This window comes from Phyllopteryx taeniolatus, chromosome 1, assembly GCF_024500385.1.
Source record: "Phyllopteryx taeniolatus isolate TA_2022b chromosome 1, UOR_Ptae_1.2, whole genome shotgun sequence".
In the NCBI taxonomy this organism is placed as follows: Eukaryota; Metazoa; Chordata; class Actinopteri; order Syngnathiformes; family Syngnathidae; genus Phyllopteryx; species Phyllopteryx taeniolatus.
In genome coordinates this window covers 50,173,035-50,190,525 of record NC_084502.1, presented here as the reverse complement: position 1 = coordinate 50,190,525, position 17,491 = coordinate 50,173,035, and the positions used below count along the sequence as shown (strand labels likewise).

Genomic DNA, 17,491 nt, shown 5'->3' with positions numbered 1-17,491 from the left:
CCTTACACCTCACAGTGCATGTCAGAGGAAATGAGAATCATGAGGTCAAAGGAACTGCCTGAAGAAATCAGAGACAGAATTGTGGCAAGGCACAGATCTGGCCAAGGTTACAAAAAGAATTCTGCTGCACTTAAGGTTCCTAAGAGCACAGTAGCCTCCATAATCCTGAAATGGAAGACGTTTGGGACTATCCGAACCCTTCTTAGAGCTGGCAGTCCGGCCAAACTGAGCAATCGGGGGAGAGGAGTCTTGGTGAGAGAGGTAAAGAAGAACCCAAAGATCACTGTGGCTGAGCTCCAGAGATGCAGTTGGGAGATGGGAGAAAGTTCTAGAAAGTCAACCATCACTGCAGCCCTCCACCAGTCGGGGCTTTACGGCAGAGTGGCCCGATGGAAGCCTCTCCTCAGTGCAAGACGCATAAAAGCCCACATGGAGTTTGCTAAAAAAAAAAAAAAAAAAAAAAAACAGCTGAATGACTCCAAGATGGTGAGAAATAAGATTCTCCTGATGAGACCAAGATGGAAGTTTTTTGGCCTTAATTCTAAGCGGTATCTCTGGAGAAAACCAGGCACTGCTCATCACCTGTCCAATACAGTCCCAACAGTGAAGCATGGAGGTGGCAGCATCATGCTGTAGGGGTGTTTTTCAGCTGCAGGGACACAACGACTGGTTGCAATCGAAGGAAAGATGAATGCGGCCAAGTATAGGGATATCCTGGACAAAAACATTCTCCAGCGTGCTCAGGACCTCAGTCTGGGCCGAAGGTTCACCTTCCAAGAAGACAATGACGCTAAGCACACAGCTAAAATTATGAAGGAGTGGTTTCATAACTGCGGCCGACTGGTTAGAGCGTCAGCCTCACAGTTCTGAGGACCCGGGTTCAATCCCTGGCCCCGCCTGTGTGGAGTTTGCATGTTCTCCCCGTGCCTGCGTGGGTTTTCTCCGGGCACTCCGGTTTCCTCCCACATCCCAAAAACATGCATTAATTGGAGACTCTAAATTGCCCGTCGGTGTGACTGTGAATGCGAATGGTTGTTTGTTTGTATGTGCCCTGCGATTGGCTGGCAACCAGTTCAGGGTGTACCCCGCCTCCTGCCCGATGACAGCTGGGATAGGCTCAAGCACGCCCGCGACCCTAGTAAGGAGAAGCGGCTCAGAAAATGGATGGATGGATGGTTTCAAAACAACTGCGTGACTGTTCTTGAATGGCCCAGCCAGAACCCTGACTTAAACCCAATTGAGCATTTCTGGAGAGACCTAAAAATGGCTGTCCACCAACATTCACTATCCAACCTGACAGAACTGGGGAGTATCTGCGAGGAGGAATGGCAGAGGATCCCCAAATCCAGGTGTGAAAAACTCATGGCTCTATTAGCTCAAAAGGGTGCTTCAACTAAATACTGAGCAAAGGGTCTGCATACGGCATCATACGGCTGTGTGATATTTCACTTTTTCTTTTTTAATAAATCTGCAAAAATTTCAACAATTCCGTTTTTTCTGTCAGTGTTTTGCTGTGTGTATATTAATGAGGAAAAAAGTTAACTTAAATGATTTTAGCAAATGGCCGCAAAATAACAAAGAGTGAAAAATTTAAGGGGGTCTGAATACTTTCCACTGTATATATATATCCATCAATCCATCCATTGCGTTCCGCTTATCCGAGGTCGGGTCGCGGGGGCAGCAGCCTCAGCAGGGAAGCCTTCCCTCTCCCCAGCCACTTCCTCTAGCTCTTCCGAGGGGATCCCAGGGCGTTCCCAGGCAAGCCGAGAGACATAGTCTCTCCAGCGTGTCCTGGGTCATCCCCGGGGTCTCCTCCCGGTGGGATGTACCCGGAACACTTCACCAGGGAGGCGTCCAGGAGGCATCCGAATCAGATGCTTCAGCAACCTCATCTGGCTCCTCTCGATGTGGAGGAGCAGTGGCTCTACTCTGAGATCCTCCCGGATGCCCGAGCTTCTCACCCTATCTCTAAGGGAGAGCCCGGACACCCTGCGGAGGAAACTCATTTCGGCCGCTTGTATCCGGGATCTTCTCCTTTTGGTTATGACCCACAGCTCGTGACCATAGGTGAGGGTAGGATGGTAGATTGACCGGTAAATCGAGAGCTTCGCCTTTCGGCTTAGCTCCTTCTTTACCACAACGGATCGATACAAAGCACGGCTCCAAAAACCCCAGTGAAGAACAAAATATATGAATCTAGGTTTCTCTTTCCCGGACACGGGTCACCGGGGCCCCCCTCTGGAGCTAGGCCTGGTTGTGGGGCTCTAAGGCGAGTGCCTGATGGCCGGGCCGAAAGGGTAACGTGGGTCCCCCTTCCCATGAGCTCACCACCTGTGGGAGGGGCCATAGGGGTCGGGTGCAGTGTGAGCTGCGCGGTGGCCGAAGGCGGGGACCTTGGCGATCCGATTCCCGGCTACAGAAGCTGGCTCTAGGGATGTGGAATGTCACCTCTCTGGCAGGGAAGGAGCCCGAGCTGGTGTGTGAGGTTGATAAGTTCCGACTAGATATAGTCGGGCTCGCCTCCACACACAGCTTGGGCTCTGGTACCAGTCCTCTCGAGAAGCGTTGGACGATCAGAACCCGAGTGGTGTTCTGTTATTGGACTTCTGTGCTCACCACAGATTGTCCATAACGAACACCATGTTCTAGCATAAGGGTGTCCACACGTGCACTTGGCACCAAGACACCCTAGGTTGCCGTTCGATGATCGACTTTGTGGTCGTGTCATCGGACTTGTGGCCGCATGTCTTGGACACTCGGGTGAGAGAGGAGCGTAGCTGTTAACTGATCACCACCTGGTGGTGAGTTGGCTCCGATGGTGGGGGAAGATGCCAGTCCGACGTAGCAGGCCCAAACGTATTGTTTGGACGTAGCAGACCCTGCTGGGGACGTCTGGCAGGAGGCGGGGTACATTGAGTCTGAGTGCACCATGTTCCGCGACTCTATTGCCGAGGCGGCCGACCGGACCTGTGGCCGTAAGGTTGTCGGTGCCTGTCGTGGCGGAAATCCCCGAACCCGTTGATGGACACCACCAGTGAGGGATGCCGTCAAGCTGAAGAAGGAGTCCTATCGGGCCTTATTTCCCTGTGGGACTCCTGAGGCAGCTGATGGGTACCGGCTGGCCAAGCGGAATGCAGCTTTGGTGGTCGCTGAGGCAAAAACCCGGGAGTGGGAGGAGTTCGGTGAGGCCATGGAGAACGACTTCCGGGCGGCTTCGAGGAAATTCTGGTCCACCATCCGGCGTCTCAGGAGGGGAAAGCAGTGCACCATCAACACTGTGTATAGTGGGGATGGGGCGCTGCTGACCTCGACTCGGGACGTTGTGAATCGGTGGGGAGAATACTTCGAAGACCTCCTCAATTCCACTGACACGCCTTCCCTAGAGGAAACAGAGTCTGGGTTCTCTGAGGCGGGTTCTGCTATCTCTTGGGTTGAGGTCACCGATGTGGTTAAAATATTTAGATTTTATATTTAACATTTACATATAAGATTATATATATATAAAATTTTAAATCCATCCATCCATCCATCCATTTTCTGAGCCGCTTCTCCTCACTAGGGTCGCGGGCGTGCTGGAGCCTATCCCAGCTGTCATCGGGCAGGAGGCGGGGTACACCCTGAACTGGTTGCCAGCCAATCGCAGGGCACATAGAAACAAACAACCATTCGCACTCACAGTCATGCCTACGGGCAATTTAGATTCTCCAATTAATGCATGTTTTTGGGATGTGGGAGGAAACCGGAGTGCCCGGAGAAAACCCACGCAGGCACGGGGAGAACATGCAAACTCCACACAGGCGGGGACGGGGATTGAACCCCGCACCTCAGAACTGTGAGGCTGACGCTCTAACCAGTCGGCCACCGTGCCGCCAAAATTTTAAATGTAAATGTTAAATATAAAACCTAAATATTAAATACATATCTAAATGTTAACGGTAAATTCTAAATGTTAAATATATATGTAAATCATAAATGGTAAATCTAAATGTTAAAAGTTGAATGTAAATGTTCAATATTTAGCTAAATGTTAAATCTAATTGTGAAATATATATCTAAATGTGAAGTACATTTCTAAATGTGAAATGTTAATTATTATGATGCTGTCATGCTGACGGAGGACACCCAACCATCTAATCCATTTATAACTACATTTTTCATCTGATTCACACCGTTCCAACTTCAACATGTTCCAAATATTCACACCTCGCGGGCTTGTATTTTTCTCATTGAAATATTACCCACATTTCCCACAAGTCCACATTTTACACCCAAAGAATTCCCATTCATTCCCAATGAAACATTCAATAAAATAGATCCACATGATTCCCATTCCACATTCAAAACATTCAGTTAAATCAGAACTTTAACAAAACATATTCCCACATTACCCACATTCCACATTATCCACATATAACATTTTTCACCCACATTTTACATTTTACTATGTTAAAATACCCTCATTTACCCACATTCCACTCAATTCTGCCTTGTTCCACCCTGCTTCCATATTTCTTGACCGATTCAAACCATTCCAACTGCAACATATTTTTCACATTCCTCACATTCCATATTAGCCACATTGCACATTGTATCATGTTAAAATATCCACATTTTACGTCATTCCACTCTGTTCTAGCTTTTTCCCTCCTGCTTCCACATTTCTTGACCCATTCAAACCTTTCCAACTATGACACATTTTTCACATTCCCCACATTCCACATTCTTCACCCACATTTCATACTTTATCATGTTAAAATACCCACGTTTCCACATTCCACTCTGTTCTACCTTGTTCCCTCCTGCTTCCACATTTCTTGACCCATTTAAACCATTCCAACAACACATTTTTTCACATTCCCCACATTCCACATTCTTCAACCACATTTCACATTTTATCATGTTAAAATACCCACATTTTTCCACATTCCACTCTATTCTATCTTGTTCTCCAAATTTCACAAATTTTCAAAAGAAAAGCCCGAAATTCACTTTTAAATTTTTTTTTTTTATTTTGTTTTCTTATTTCTCAAACAATTCGCATCATTTCTACTTTTACGTGTTCAGCTATTTCAAGCCATCCTGTGAACCACTCCCATTCCCAAAATTTCACAAATTTTCAAAATAAAAGCCCAAACTGCAAATGGTTACATTATGACTAATTCTACATTTTTCCCTCCTCCTTCCACATTTCTTGACCAATTCGAACCATTCCAACACAATATTTTCCACATTCCCCAAATTCCCACATTACACAAATTCTACAGTTTTCACTCACATTCCACATTTTTACTATGTTAAAATACCCACATTGTCCAACATTAAGACAAATTCTACATTTTCCCTCCTTTTTCCACCTTTCTTGACCTTTTCAAGTCACTCCAAAAACAAAATATTTTCCACATTAACACATTACCCAAATGCCACATTTTTACACGTTAAAATACTCACTGTTTTCCCACATTCAGACATTCTATATAATTTCTTCCTCCTTCAACATTGACCGATTCAAACCATTTCTGTCATGAACGGAACAGAGCATAGGACCCAAAAATGCACGACTCCAAAACAAATGGACAGTTTAAAAAAAGAGAGGTTTAATATACGGGCAGAGGTCGGGCAGGCAATCCAAAAAAGGCAACGGTATCCAAAAACATGAGACAAAAAGGCGAGGTCAATTAGCGGAACAGGGTCTAGTCTTACTCTGAGTCTTTGACGTGGAAACAAGGAATGCTGGAACGCGACGACAAGGTACAACAAACTGGCGATGAGAAAGAATGAGACACAAGGTTAAATGCAAGGTGTAATTAGGCTGAACGAGCCACAGGTGGTGAAGATGCTCTCAGGAGCAGGTGTGTATGAAACAGGGGGAAGAAAAAAAACGGAACACACACCCATGACAGTACCCCCCTCCTTAACAGCCGGCCCCGGAGCCCCTGGATGGGCAACGTGGCAGTCCCGAATGAGCGAGTCATCCATGATAAATGCAGACGGCACCCATGAACGTTCCTCAGGCCCGTAGCCCTCCCAGTCCACCAGATATTGAAACCCCCTCCGCCTCCGACGAGACAACAACAGCCACCTCACAGTGAAGACAGGGCCCCCATCCACAAACCGGGGGGGAGGAGGGGTCCTGGAAGGCGGGACCAGAAGAAGAAGAAGAATCATCTTTTATTGTCATGAACATGCATGCATGCACACGAAATTTGTTCTCTGCATTTAACCCATCACAGTGAACACATACACATGTTAGTGGAACACACTGGAGCAGGGGGCAGCTGAAGCGCCCGGGGAGCATTTCGGGGTATCAGTGTCTTGCTCAAGGACACCACAGTCATGAGTCCGGGGGATGTTGGGGGATGGTACAGTCGGGGTCTTGAACCTAGGTCCCCCACGGTGGCAGGCAATGATCTTAACCATTGGGCCATGGCTGCCCGGGGACACCCGCGCTGGCTTGAGCAGGCTGACGTGAAAAGCAGGGTGGACCCGCATCGACCTTGGGAGCCTAAGCTTCACTGCGACTAGGGTTGATGATCTTCGTGATGGGGAAGGGCCCAACGAACCTGGGAGCGAGCTTCCGGGACTCCACCCGGAGTGGAATATGCTTGGTGGAGAGCCAAACTCGCTGACCCACTTTGTAGGTTGGGGCTGGTGTCCTCCGACGGTCAGCAGCGGTTTTGTAGGACCGTCCCTGGCGCAGCAGCATCTGGCGGGCTCGCTCCCAGGTCCTCCTGCAGCGTCTCACCAAGGTGAATTAAGCTGGAACTGTGGACTCTCGGGCTATGGCAGGAAATAGAGATGGTTGGTAACCATGCACAATGTGAAAAGGCGATAGACCAATGGATGCAGAGGGGAGGGAATTGTGAGAGAATTCGACCCAAACAAGTTTCTGAGACCAGGATCGTGGCTCCTGTGAAGCAAGACATCGGAGCCCAGGCTCCAGGTCCTGGTTCAGCCTCTCGGTTTGGCCGTTGGTTTCAGGGTGAAACCCAGATGACAGACTGACGGTAGCACCTATGAGATTACAAAACTCCTTCCAAAATTGCGAAATGAATTGGGGACCCCTATCGGATACCACATTCTTGGGGAAACCATGGAACTTGAAAACCTGGTGTACCATTAACTCTGCAGTGTCTTTAGCTGAGGGGAGTTACGGGAGTGCAATGAAGTGTGCCATTTTAGAGAACCTGTCCACGACTGTGAGAATGGTGGTATTTCCTTTCGAGGCCGGTAATCCCGTTACAAAGTCTACGGAGATGTCTGACCAAGGACATTGTGGTATTGGCAGGGGTTGCAACTCCCCAGAAGGACGTTTACGAGAGGACTTGTTGGCAGCACATACCTGGCAAGCATTGACATAATTGGTGACATCCCTTCTAACATTGGGCCACCAAAAGCGCTGTTCGACCACAGATTGAGTCTTGGCAATGCCTGGGTGACATACAGTCCGGTTAGTGTGGGCCCAGTGGATGACTCTTCCCCTTAAGGTCGGAACCACATAAAGCCTGTTTTCAGGGCAATTTTCAGTGCTAAGAGTGTTCTTCAGAGCCTCCTTTACCGCAGTCTCAATGTCCCAAACAAAAGCGGAAACGAAACATGACTTGGGGAAAATGGTTTTAGGGTCGGACAAAGAATTATCTGCGCAAAAAATGTGCGATAAAGCATCTGGCTTATCATTTTTAGAACCAGGTCGGTAGGATAACGTGAAATTGAATCTAGTGAAAAACAGAGCCCATCTAGCCTGCCTCGCATTTAATCTCTTAGCAGATTTAAGATATTCCAGGTTCTTGTGATCTGTCCATACTAAAAACGGAGTATGTGGCCCCTCTCGCCAGTGCCTCCACTCCACCAAAGCCACTTTGACTGCCAGCAGTTCACGGTCACTTTTTAAACCACATTTCACATTTTACCACGTTAAAATACCCACTTTTCCCATTCCAACAACAAAATATTTTTCACATTCCCCAAATTCCCACATTACCCAAATTCTCCCCTTTTCCACATTAAAATGCCCATGCCCACATTATGACAAATTCTACATTATTCCCACCTGCTTCAACATTTCTTAACCAATTCAAACCATTCCAACCACAAAATAATTCCCCAAATTCCCTCATTACATAAATTACACTTCCACCCATGTGTCTCATTTTATCACAATAAAATACCCACATTTACCCCACATTATGATCTATTCTACATCATTCCCTCCTCCTTCAACATTTCTCGACCGATTCAAATACTCTAACTGTTCAGCTCATTTCACTTCATTCCATATCCATCCATCCATCCATTTTCTGATGGGTCGCCAGGGTCGCGGGCGTGCTGGAGCCTACCCCAGCTGTCATCGGGCAGGAGGCGGGGTACACCCTGAACTAGTTGCCAGCCAATCGCAGGGCACATAGAAACAAACAACCATTCGCACTCACAGTGATGCCTACGGGAAATTTAGAGTCTCCAATTAATGCATGTTTTTGGGATGTGGGAGGAAACCGGAGTGCCCGGAGAAAACCCACGCAGGCACGGGGAGAACATGCAAACTCCACACAGGCGGGGCCGGGGATTGAACACGGGTCCTCAGAACTGTGAGGCTGACGCTCTAACCAGTCGGCCACCGTGCCGCCTCATTCCATATCATTCCACATTATTTCCAAACATTCCGTAATATTCAACATAATTCAATATCACTCCATATCAATCAGTACGACTCCATATGATTTCATTCAGCATTTCAGCATTCACACACAATTTTTTACAGAAATTGCACAGTCTAGTTGTCAGTAAAATAATCAATTAGTAATTGCAGCACTACTGGATGCAATTTGTGACAGGTCTGTTTAATGTCACTTCAGAAATAAAGTAAGAAAAAGTAAGTCATAGTATTGCATTGGTTTTGAAGGGGCAATAAACTTAGCCCCCTGACGATTGGTTTTAAAGGTGCAAAAAATTTTATTAGCCCCCTCGCCATCATCCATCCATTTTCCATACTGCTTATCCTCACTAGGGCCGCGGGCAAGTTGGAGCCTATCCCAGCTGACTCTGGGTGAGAGGCGGGGTACACACTGAACAGGTCGCCAGCACCGGCAGCAGGGCACATATAAACAAACAACCATTCACACTTACAGACAATTTAGAGTTTTTCAATTAACCTACCATACATGTTTTTGGGATGTGGGAGGAAACTGAAGTACCTAGAGAAAAGCCACACAGGCACAGGGAAAACATGCAAACTCCACTCAGGCAAAGCCAGATTTGAACCCGGGTCCTCAAAACTGTGAGGCAGATGTGCTAACCAGTCTCCACCGTGCCGTCTTCCTATCTTCGCTATAGTGAAATAATTTGAACCGTGCCTCTAAGCTTCTAGCCATGCTGCCTTTCCACCTGGATGCACAATATACTGTATCTAACTTTCTTCTAATCATCATGTCAACCCACTCCTTTGCTTTTCCTGTCATAGTCCCAACATTCAGTCCCCACATTCAGTTTTAGGCTCTGTGGTTCCCTCTTCTGTTTCTGCCTAATAATCCGCTTTCCACCTCCTTCGTTTTTGACCCATAGTAGCTGAATTTCCACTGACGCCCGACTTTGTTAACCCGGGCCACAACCGGTCCGGTATGGAACTCTTTGGATGAACGCTCATATTTTTTTGCCAACGCTTTAAGACGGATGCCCTTCCTGATGCAACCCTCTGCATTTATCTGGGCTTGGGACTGGCCTACAATTTGCACTGGCTTGTGTCCCCCGTAGGGCTGCATTAAGATTTTTCAAAAGATAGTTTGAATAATATTCTGCTGTCAAGTCAAACAGTTTTTACATACATGACAAAAAGTGTTTTTGTAAACTGCAAACCACCTTTCAGATCCACAGTAGTGCACGTGATTTCATTAGTATTTAATAAGTATTAGGATTTTAGTGCAATTTATTGCTTTTTTAGAAAGTGTTTCTATGCATTTTAGGACACTTTTTATTAATTTTATGTTTTATTTCATTTTAATGACGCCGTTCGTGAAAGCAGGACTCACCGTCCCAGGCTGACGCTGGCTCAACATCTCGCGAGATCTCAGCCCGCCTTCGCTCCTCGACATTTCAGCGTTCAGTGCACATCTCGCGATGTTGTCAAAGTGACGGTGGTTGGAAAAGGAGTTAGAGGGGGCGGGGTGCATCAGAGATGTTTGGAGGCTTTTTTTTTTTTTTTTAATATAAAATTATTTATTTAAATAAAAATGGCTGCCGTGGAGAGCGAGGAGGAGAGAATGTACGTAAGCTCTTTTAAAAAAAACATTTCATCATCTGGTAAAGTGTTGCTGTATTGGCCGCCTCCGCCATCTTTCTGTCGTCTTTTTATTTTCCCTTCGAAGTGCGTTCATTTTACACCGGCCTGTCTCGGCGGAGCAGGCTTAACTGGAATACGTCACCAACTTCCAGCTCCGTCCCTACTTTAGCTGCTGGTAGAGCCGCTCGTCCGTTTGCGCCACTCTACCCCAGAGTCGAGCATACGTTCCCGCACGCCTGGAGGTCGGCCCGCGCTGCCATGCCTGCCTCTCTCGTTCCAACCTCGGGCACTCATTATTAGCACGCAGGTGTCTAGCAGGCTACTAGCTAGTCATTTGCCCAACATTGACTGTTTTCGTGGTAGTGAGTGGGTATTCACGCACTTATTCGTGAACCTGTGCACTTCCCGTTACATGCACTTAATCTCTCCAGTCAGCATCTTCCGCCTAGGTGCTGCTGAGCTAGGCATCTTATGTTGTCACCACTTGCTGAGCAGAAACATGACCACAGATAGGGTGAACACTTGAACTTGCGAAAAGACAGTGAATTGTATTCGTGTGTGTGGCCTACTTTCCTCACGAGTTCACTTCCTGTTCATGTGGCTGCTGCTTCAGCTTCACCATTGTCATCATCACACCAAACCAGAGGACCAGCCAGGGGTCATAGGGTCAGTCAAAGTGGTCCCACCAAAAATGCAACACTATACAGTTGAGCCCCTCTGATGTAATGCAATTTGGAATTTAACAACAAACACACTTAAAGCTCAACTGAAACTGCTGCCACGTGACAGCGCAGTGTCAAAGGATTAACCGTGTTATGCTTTTTGGCGACACTTATTCTTAAGAAGGACCGGTCTTGTACTGTTAAGACAGGAAGATGGTGAGAAGACAAGAAAATGACATGCAGGAAATTACGAGGCGAGCTCAGCATGAGTAGCGTTGTCTTTTTTGTGTTTTGGTGGGTTCAGATCTGATCGCAGATGAACCACGTTTAATATTAACATTGAAGGAACAGCATTACAATTAAAAATAAGGAAATAAAAAAAACAAAAAAAACTAGGTGGATTTCTGCAGTAGTAGTTATGGTTATTGAAAGTTCAGTCTAGCCCTGTCACAATAATTACTATATCGACTTATTGATCGATAAATGAAATGGAAACAATAGTTTTTCTGGACTCTATAAATTGTCATTGTTGTAGTGAGCGGGCGTGCGGACCACAGAGTGAGCAGACAGAGTTGGACGGGTGTATCATTAGCGGAACAGCCGTTGGACGTGCACTTCATCGTGAACGTCACATCATTTATCAAGGTAGAGGTCTGTCATCTATTCAGCACAGTAGTTGGGATTATTTAATTATTTATTAAAAAAACAACATAAGTAGTTAATAACAAGATTTCCGTCGCATGTAAACTCCATCGGGAGCCGTGATATTTATGCCGTGCATAAACAATGACGTCACTGGGCATTTACGTCGAGATCATGCATGGCGAAAATTTCTGATCGGTTTGGCAAAAGGAATATTCAACCCCTGTGAAACCAAATGAAATGCCATTTGGATTTGGCCTGTTTATTCCGATTGAGGTGTTTATATGGCACATTTTCATTGGGTTTGGGCTTCTAAACCAATTATAATCGGAATAGAAGGCTCCATATAAAGCAGGCTAGTCTTGCAGCTCGTTATTCTTTATTTTAAGACCCAGCGGATCCATATCATAGAGTAAAGAAAAACTGTTTAATAGAGAAACAAGAAAGGAATTTATAATAATAATTCTTCGACATATTTGAAGGTTTTTCAAAAAAGTAAGTCAATGTTTACTTTCCCTGGTAACTAATTATATTTATGAGGTAATTCAGTTACTAATTCAATTACTTTTTTGAAAAAGTAATTTGCCCAAGAACAGATCATTTCTATTTATCCCATCTGTGATGGGAAAATTGCTTCCAAATCAAGGTGGATCAGTATCCAGAAGCAGATAGCGACTTTGACCTATGAGGTTCCAGTTTACATGAATACACTGACGGATTGTCACATTCCCACATCGAAAGTTGTAAACATGGATAGCCCATCAGAAACAAGAACATTTCTTCTTCATTTCACTTCTAGTTAATTGAAGAAAAAGATGACACCAAATAAAAAAGGGTATTTTAAAAAAATCAGTGATTCTCGCAGGTATCCATGTGTTCAACAAAACTTTATGCAACATGCAGGCTCTGCCCTTCTGAAAGAGCGGAAGCATGAGCGTGCATGGCTGCTCATGTGTGAAGTTGCATGGCAATCTGCAACTGCATGTGATGTCATTGCGTCATTTGCTGTCAGAGCAGTGACTTATTTGTTTATCAGCAGAAAGCTTGAAAGACTGTCAATGAACATTTCAGTGTTTTGTTCAACTTTAAAACTTGTGCTTGTGCATTCAACTGTCTCCAGACGGTCTGATGCAGTAGTAAGGCAACTAGGAGGAGGAAAAAAATGAAAATCTGCGAATCGGTGAGTCTGCAAGTGCCAAACTGTGAGAATGCGGAGGTCCACTGTGTTTTTGTAAAGTAAAAGAGTGCAGCTCAGCTTTGATAATGGGTAAGGAAGAATATGGTGACGCTGGAGTCACAATGCTTTGAATATGATGTCACTTCCTACTACGTCTATTCTTTTTTTACCTCTTAATGGCCGTGTTGAGGCTGCTCCTTCTTTTGGAATAGGTGTCGCCACGAATACAGTTGATTGGAATGAGATAACTTGCGGAATGCTCATGTCCCACGTGCATGACAGAGTTTTGAAGTCCGAAGTTTTATACAACTTTAGTATAGTCTTTTTCTGAAAAAGATTGCTGGAATGCTGCATTGTATAAGCTCAGAGATGTTGGAATTTAGAGGTTCCACTGTATTTATCATGTTTTTGATATCTTAAAGATGTACTTGAAACGAGACGTCTTCAGGGAAGTACAATGTGCGTAAACGGTGATTAGTGAATGGAGATCATCAAGTAATTCTTGTCATTAAGTCGTATCACAACTTGGTACTCATCTTCCATAGGTAGAGCCAGGGGGTGGCCAGAAAAAAACGTGACCACGAATTTACGATCAAATATCCATCAGAACCCCCTGCCCCCTTTGATGATCAGTATTCGAGCGGAGCAAACCACGTTCAGCACCCCCCCAAACCCCCCACCCCCCTTGACGATTTAATTTCGTGGACACAGTAATTTGCTGGCCACCCCACTTAAAAAAATCCTGGCTCTGGCTCTGCCATCTTCTGAACAGAACTGGTTCTCAGACACGAGACCGTTTGAGACGTCTTCAAATGTTGGAGGCGTCTGCAACGTCATCAGTGATGTAAGCAATGATGTCAACATTGACAAAATCTATCTTCCACAGAGAGGAGTCGACAGAGGGCCAGGAGGAGAAAGAACGACCCCACACTAAGACTAAGAAGGCTCGCAAGGAACAGCGCCATGTTGAACAGGTGTCCGTCTCTCAAGAGCCCTTTCCCCCGTCAGGTCTGGAGCCACAGACGTCGGTGAGTGAAGGCGGAGCCAACTGTATTTTGATCATGAAACATGGATGTGAAGCATCTTTGATGTTGGTGCTTCCCTGTTAGCCATCAGAGCCTGTGGCAGGGCCATCGCAAGTGGTGCCAGGTAGCGAGTCTGCAGGTTCTCCCAGGCAGCGGCGCTCCATTATCAGAGATCGCGGACCGCTGTATAGCGACCCCTCGCTGCCTGTAGGCTGGACCCGCAAGCTCAAGCAGAGGAAGTCTGGACGCTCCGCAGGGAAGTTTGACGTCTACCTGATCAAGTAAGATGCACAGTAAACTAGTGTTGGGGACGATAAACTGATGCAACTGGATATCCATTAGTAAAGGCAAGAGATAGAGATAATAAGAGATAGAGACTGTATCCGTAGCAGACTCCATAATCGATACAAAATCTGACAGGAATCCTTAGCTATATCGATTGTAGGACTCTGGACCGGATATCGCGAGTCTAGGAATCGGTTGCCCGAGTCTTTACAATTCTCATCTCTTAAAACAAGCATGAGAGCTCTTGTGCTGTGCGCCACGGATGTAACGTTATGGTTACAACCAAAAACAGCAGTGGTGGGAACGAGCGACACTACTAGTTTCACTACATTTCTCCCTAGTTGTAAACATTGAATGCAACGTCACATTAAGGACTTTATCTCAAGTCCGCCGTCGATACGGGGCCGGTGGCGAAATGAGCGCTGCAGATTGTAAACATACAGACAATATTGCAAAGGTGGGTGCAGCTCGGCAATTCCCATGGGCTATATATATACCTCAGCAAACTAATGTTTCTTCTCGAGCCCATTCAATCCACTTAAAGATTCCAGTGTTGGTAGACTTTGCAACCTCAAAAGGAAACTACAGGGAGGACACACAGCCAGGTACTATTTGTCCCAAAGCTAACACAACAATCGCCAGTCAAGCTGAACTCGTCTTCACGACTTAAAGTTCATAAAGTCATCCAGCACTCAGCAAGCAGTGTGATTGTTAAAAAAAAAAAAAGCATTGCGTGTGTACACTGGCGCTCCTAGATTGAGGGGCACCGTGTGCCAGACCCGGGCTCTTAACTATTGTTTGTTTGTGTAGAAAATAAATACACCACAACAAAATAAATTGTTGTGGTGTATTTAAATAAATAATTTGATATTTGAAAATATAGATATATAATATATTTTAGTTTATTTTTTTACAGTGCCATACAGCAAAAATTCTCAGCGAGAAGTGGTCTTTTACATGTTTGAAAATAGTGTTAGACAAATGTCATTTTATAGAATTCAGTTAAGTCAAGTTAAATCAAGGTTTTTTTATGATTAATGTCTCAACAAATGTTAACCATCACACTGTTTCCGCACCAAATCGAATTGTATCGAATAATCGCATCGCTCCCAAACTGAACCAAATCGTATCGTTCTGCCCTTAAAGATATTTTTTAATTGAATTGTAACCTGTGTATCTAGTAGTGGTGCTCCGATCGATTGGCCACCTATCATGATCGGCCGATTTCCGTAAAAAACACATGATCAGCGCTTTTCTATCGATGCCTTTCATTGGCGATCACAAAATCAATCACCCACAGCTCGTACCTTGCAGCGTACAGAGAATATGTGCAGTGTAGCGCAAGGCTGGGCTGTGCTGCTATAGCACTTGATCTACACCATCACAGTGCCCAAAGCGCTTTACAAAGCCTCACATTCACCCACTCACACACACATTCATAGACCAATGGGCGACTGCTGCCATGCAAGCCGCTGCCAGGCCCACTGGGAGCAAATTAGGGTTCATTAGGGTGTCTTGCCCAAGGACATTTCGACAGCCGTAGCCGGGATTTGAACCAGTGACCCTTCGGACGACATACCGACTGACCTGCTCCTACCTACTGAGCCACAGCCACCCAATCCAAATTTTAGCATGCTTTCAGCTGTTGACAACCCAGTTGGAGTTTACTGTAAAACTAAACGCACAACAAAAATAATTACCCTCATTTTATATTAAAATACAAGATATCATTTTAGAGGCGGCACGGTGGACGACTGGTTAGAGCGTCAGCCTCACAGTTCTGAGGACCCGGGTTCAATCCCCGGCCCCGCCTGCGTGGAGTTTGCATGTTCTCCCCGTGCCTGCGTGGGTTTTCTCCGGACAATCTGGTTTCCTCCCACATCCCAAAAAACATGCATTAATTGGAGACTCTAAATTGCCCGTAGGTGTGCATGTGAGTGCGACTGGTTGATTGTTTGTATGTGCCCTGCAATTGGCTGGCAACCAGTTCAGGGTGTACCCCGCCTCCTGCCCGATGACAGCTGGGATAGGCTCCAGCACGCCCGCGACCCTAGTGAGGAGAAGCGGCTCAGAAAATGGATGGATGGATGGATATCATTTTAGAAATCGCCAGCTTAAGGTTAATGAAAAACCTTATTGACGGGCTAGCTAATATTAGCATTTGATTACAGGAGGGATTTACCTTTAAATATTGAACATTCACACAAAAACGCTGTTGTAGCAGATACAGACAGTTAATATAACAATACTCACGGGCATATATTCTTCCTAAACTGTGAAAAATGTGTTTTTTTTTAATTATAACACGACCTTCTTCTACTCTTTTTGGTTTGTTTTTTGTTTTGGTTTTTTTTATCTTACAGTGAACGAGTAGCTCCATACATGGACCGCACCTTGCCCTTAAGAGGCCAAGGCGTGCACAGCAAGAACAGTAGATAGTCATTGACTGTATAAAAAGACAACACTTTTTTTTTTTCTGACTGTGATATGAAACCAAACTAAACTTTTCTTGTTGTAGGTCAATTAGGATTACAAAAAATATCTGTTAAATGCCAGAATAATGAAGATTATTTATTTTTTGGATGCATATGATAGTCAATACAGTAATGACTAAAAACATTGGCACATTTTTAGCCATGACTATTTTTCTTTGTTTTTTAGATTTCTATTATTTTAATATATTAATATTATACTTGTTACTAATTCATTTTCTGGTTGTTCTTTTAAGTTATATTAAAATTGTAGTTTTCGTAGTTAAATAACTACAAAGTTGTAAAATAAATGAATAATAATGTTTATTAATCATGATTTCAATATCAATCAAAATAATCGTGATTATTATTTTGTGCCATAATCACCCAGTCTTAGTGTAGCATCGCTCTTTACTGCACAGGCGCGGAGCACCTGCAAAGCAAACCCAAACAAACACGGCATATAAAAAGATGATATCGCCAATACCACTCACCATAAATAAATTGAAAAATGTACAGCTAATCCATATGAACGGTATCGGCAGTGATTGGCAGATCTCACTCATGGATGATTGGTATCAGAATCCGCACCATAAAACCCTGATCGGCGCACCCCTAGTATCTAGATATGTATCAAATCGACGTCATGCCAGAGATTCCCAGCCCTGCTGTAAACATGGTAAACATGGTCCATTCTGTTATTGCGTGTATGAGCCATGAGCTTTTCTTTTGCGGCAAAGCTCGGACGGAAAGGCCTTCCGGTCAAAGGTGGAGCTCATCGCTTACTTCCAGAAGGTCGGTGACACCACGACTGACCCCAACGATTTTGACTTCACCGTGACTGGACGTGGCAGCCCCTCCCGTCGTGAGAAGAAACCTCCCAAGACACCAAAAGTGGTCAAACCGTCTGGTAGAGGCCGCGGAAGGCCCAAAGGTACAAAATGGTGGCAGTGTGAAAT

At 45.2% G+C, this 17,491-nt stretch overlaps 1 protein-coding gene across 3 annotated transcripts in view; it reads left to right on the top strand.

The window, feature by feature from the left end:
- Positions 1-10,128: 10,128 nt before the first annotated feature.
- LOC133465136 (proline-rich protein 36-like) overlaps positions 10,129-17,491 on the top strand; it is a 77,614-nt gene continuing 70,251 nt past the window's right edge. For 2 of the 3 annotated variants that reach the window (XM_061747613.1, XM_061747598.1), the window contains exons 1-4: positions 10,129-10,252; positions 13,638-13,779; positions 13,861-14,057; positions 17,273-17,466. In XM_061747613.1, coding sequence (XP_061603597.1) covers positions 10,221-10,252; positions 13,638-13,779; positions 13,861-14,057; positions 17,273-17,466 — 565 coding nt within the window. In that variant the 5' untranslated portion in view covers positions 10,129-10,220. The other variant, XM_061747604.1, reaches the window with a different exon arrangement.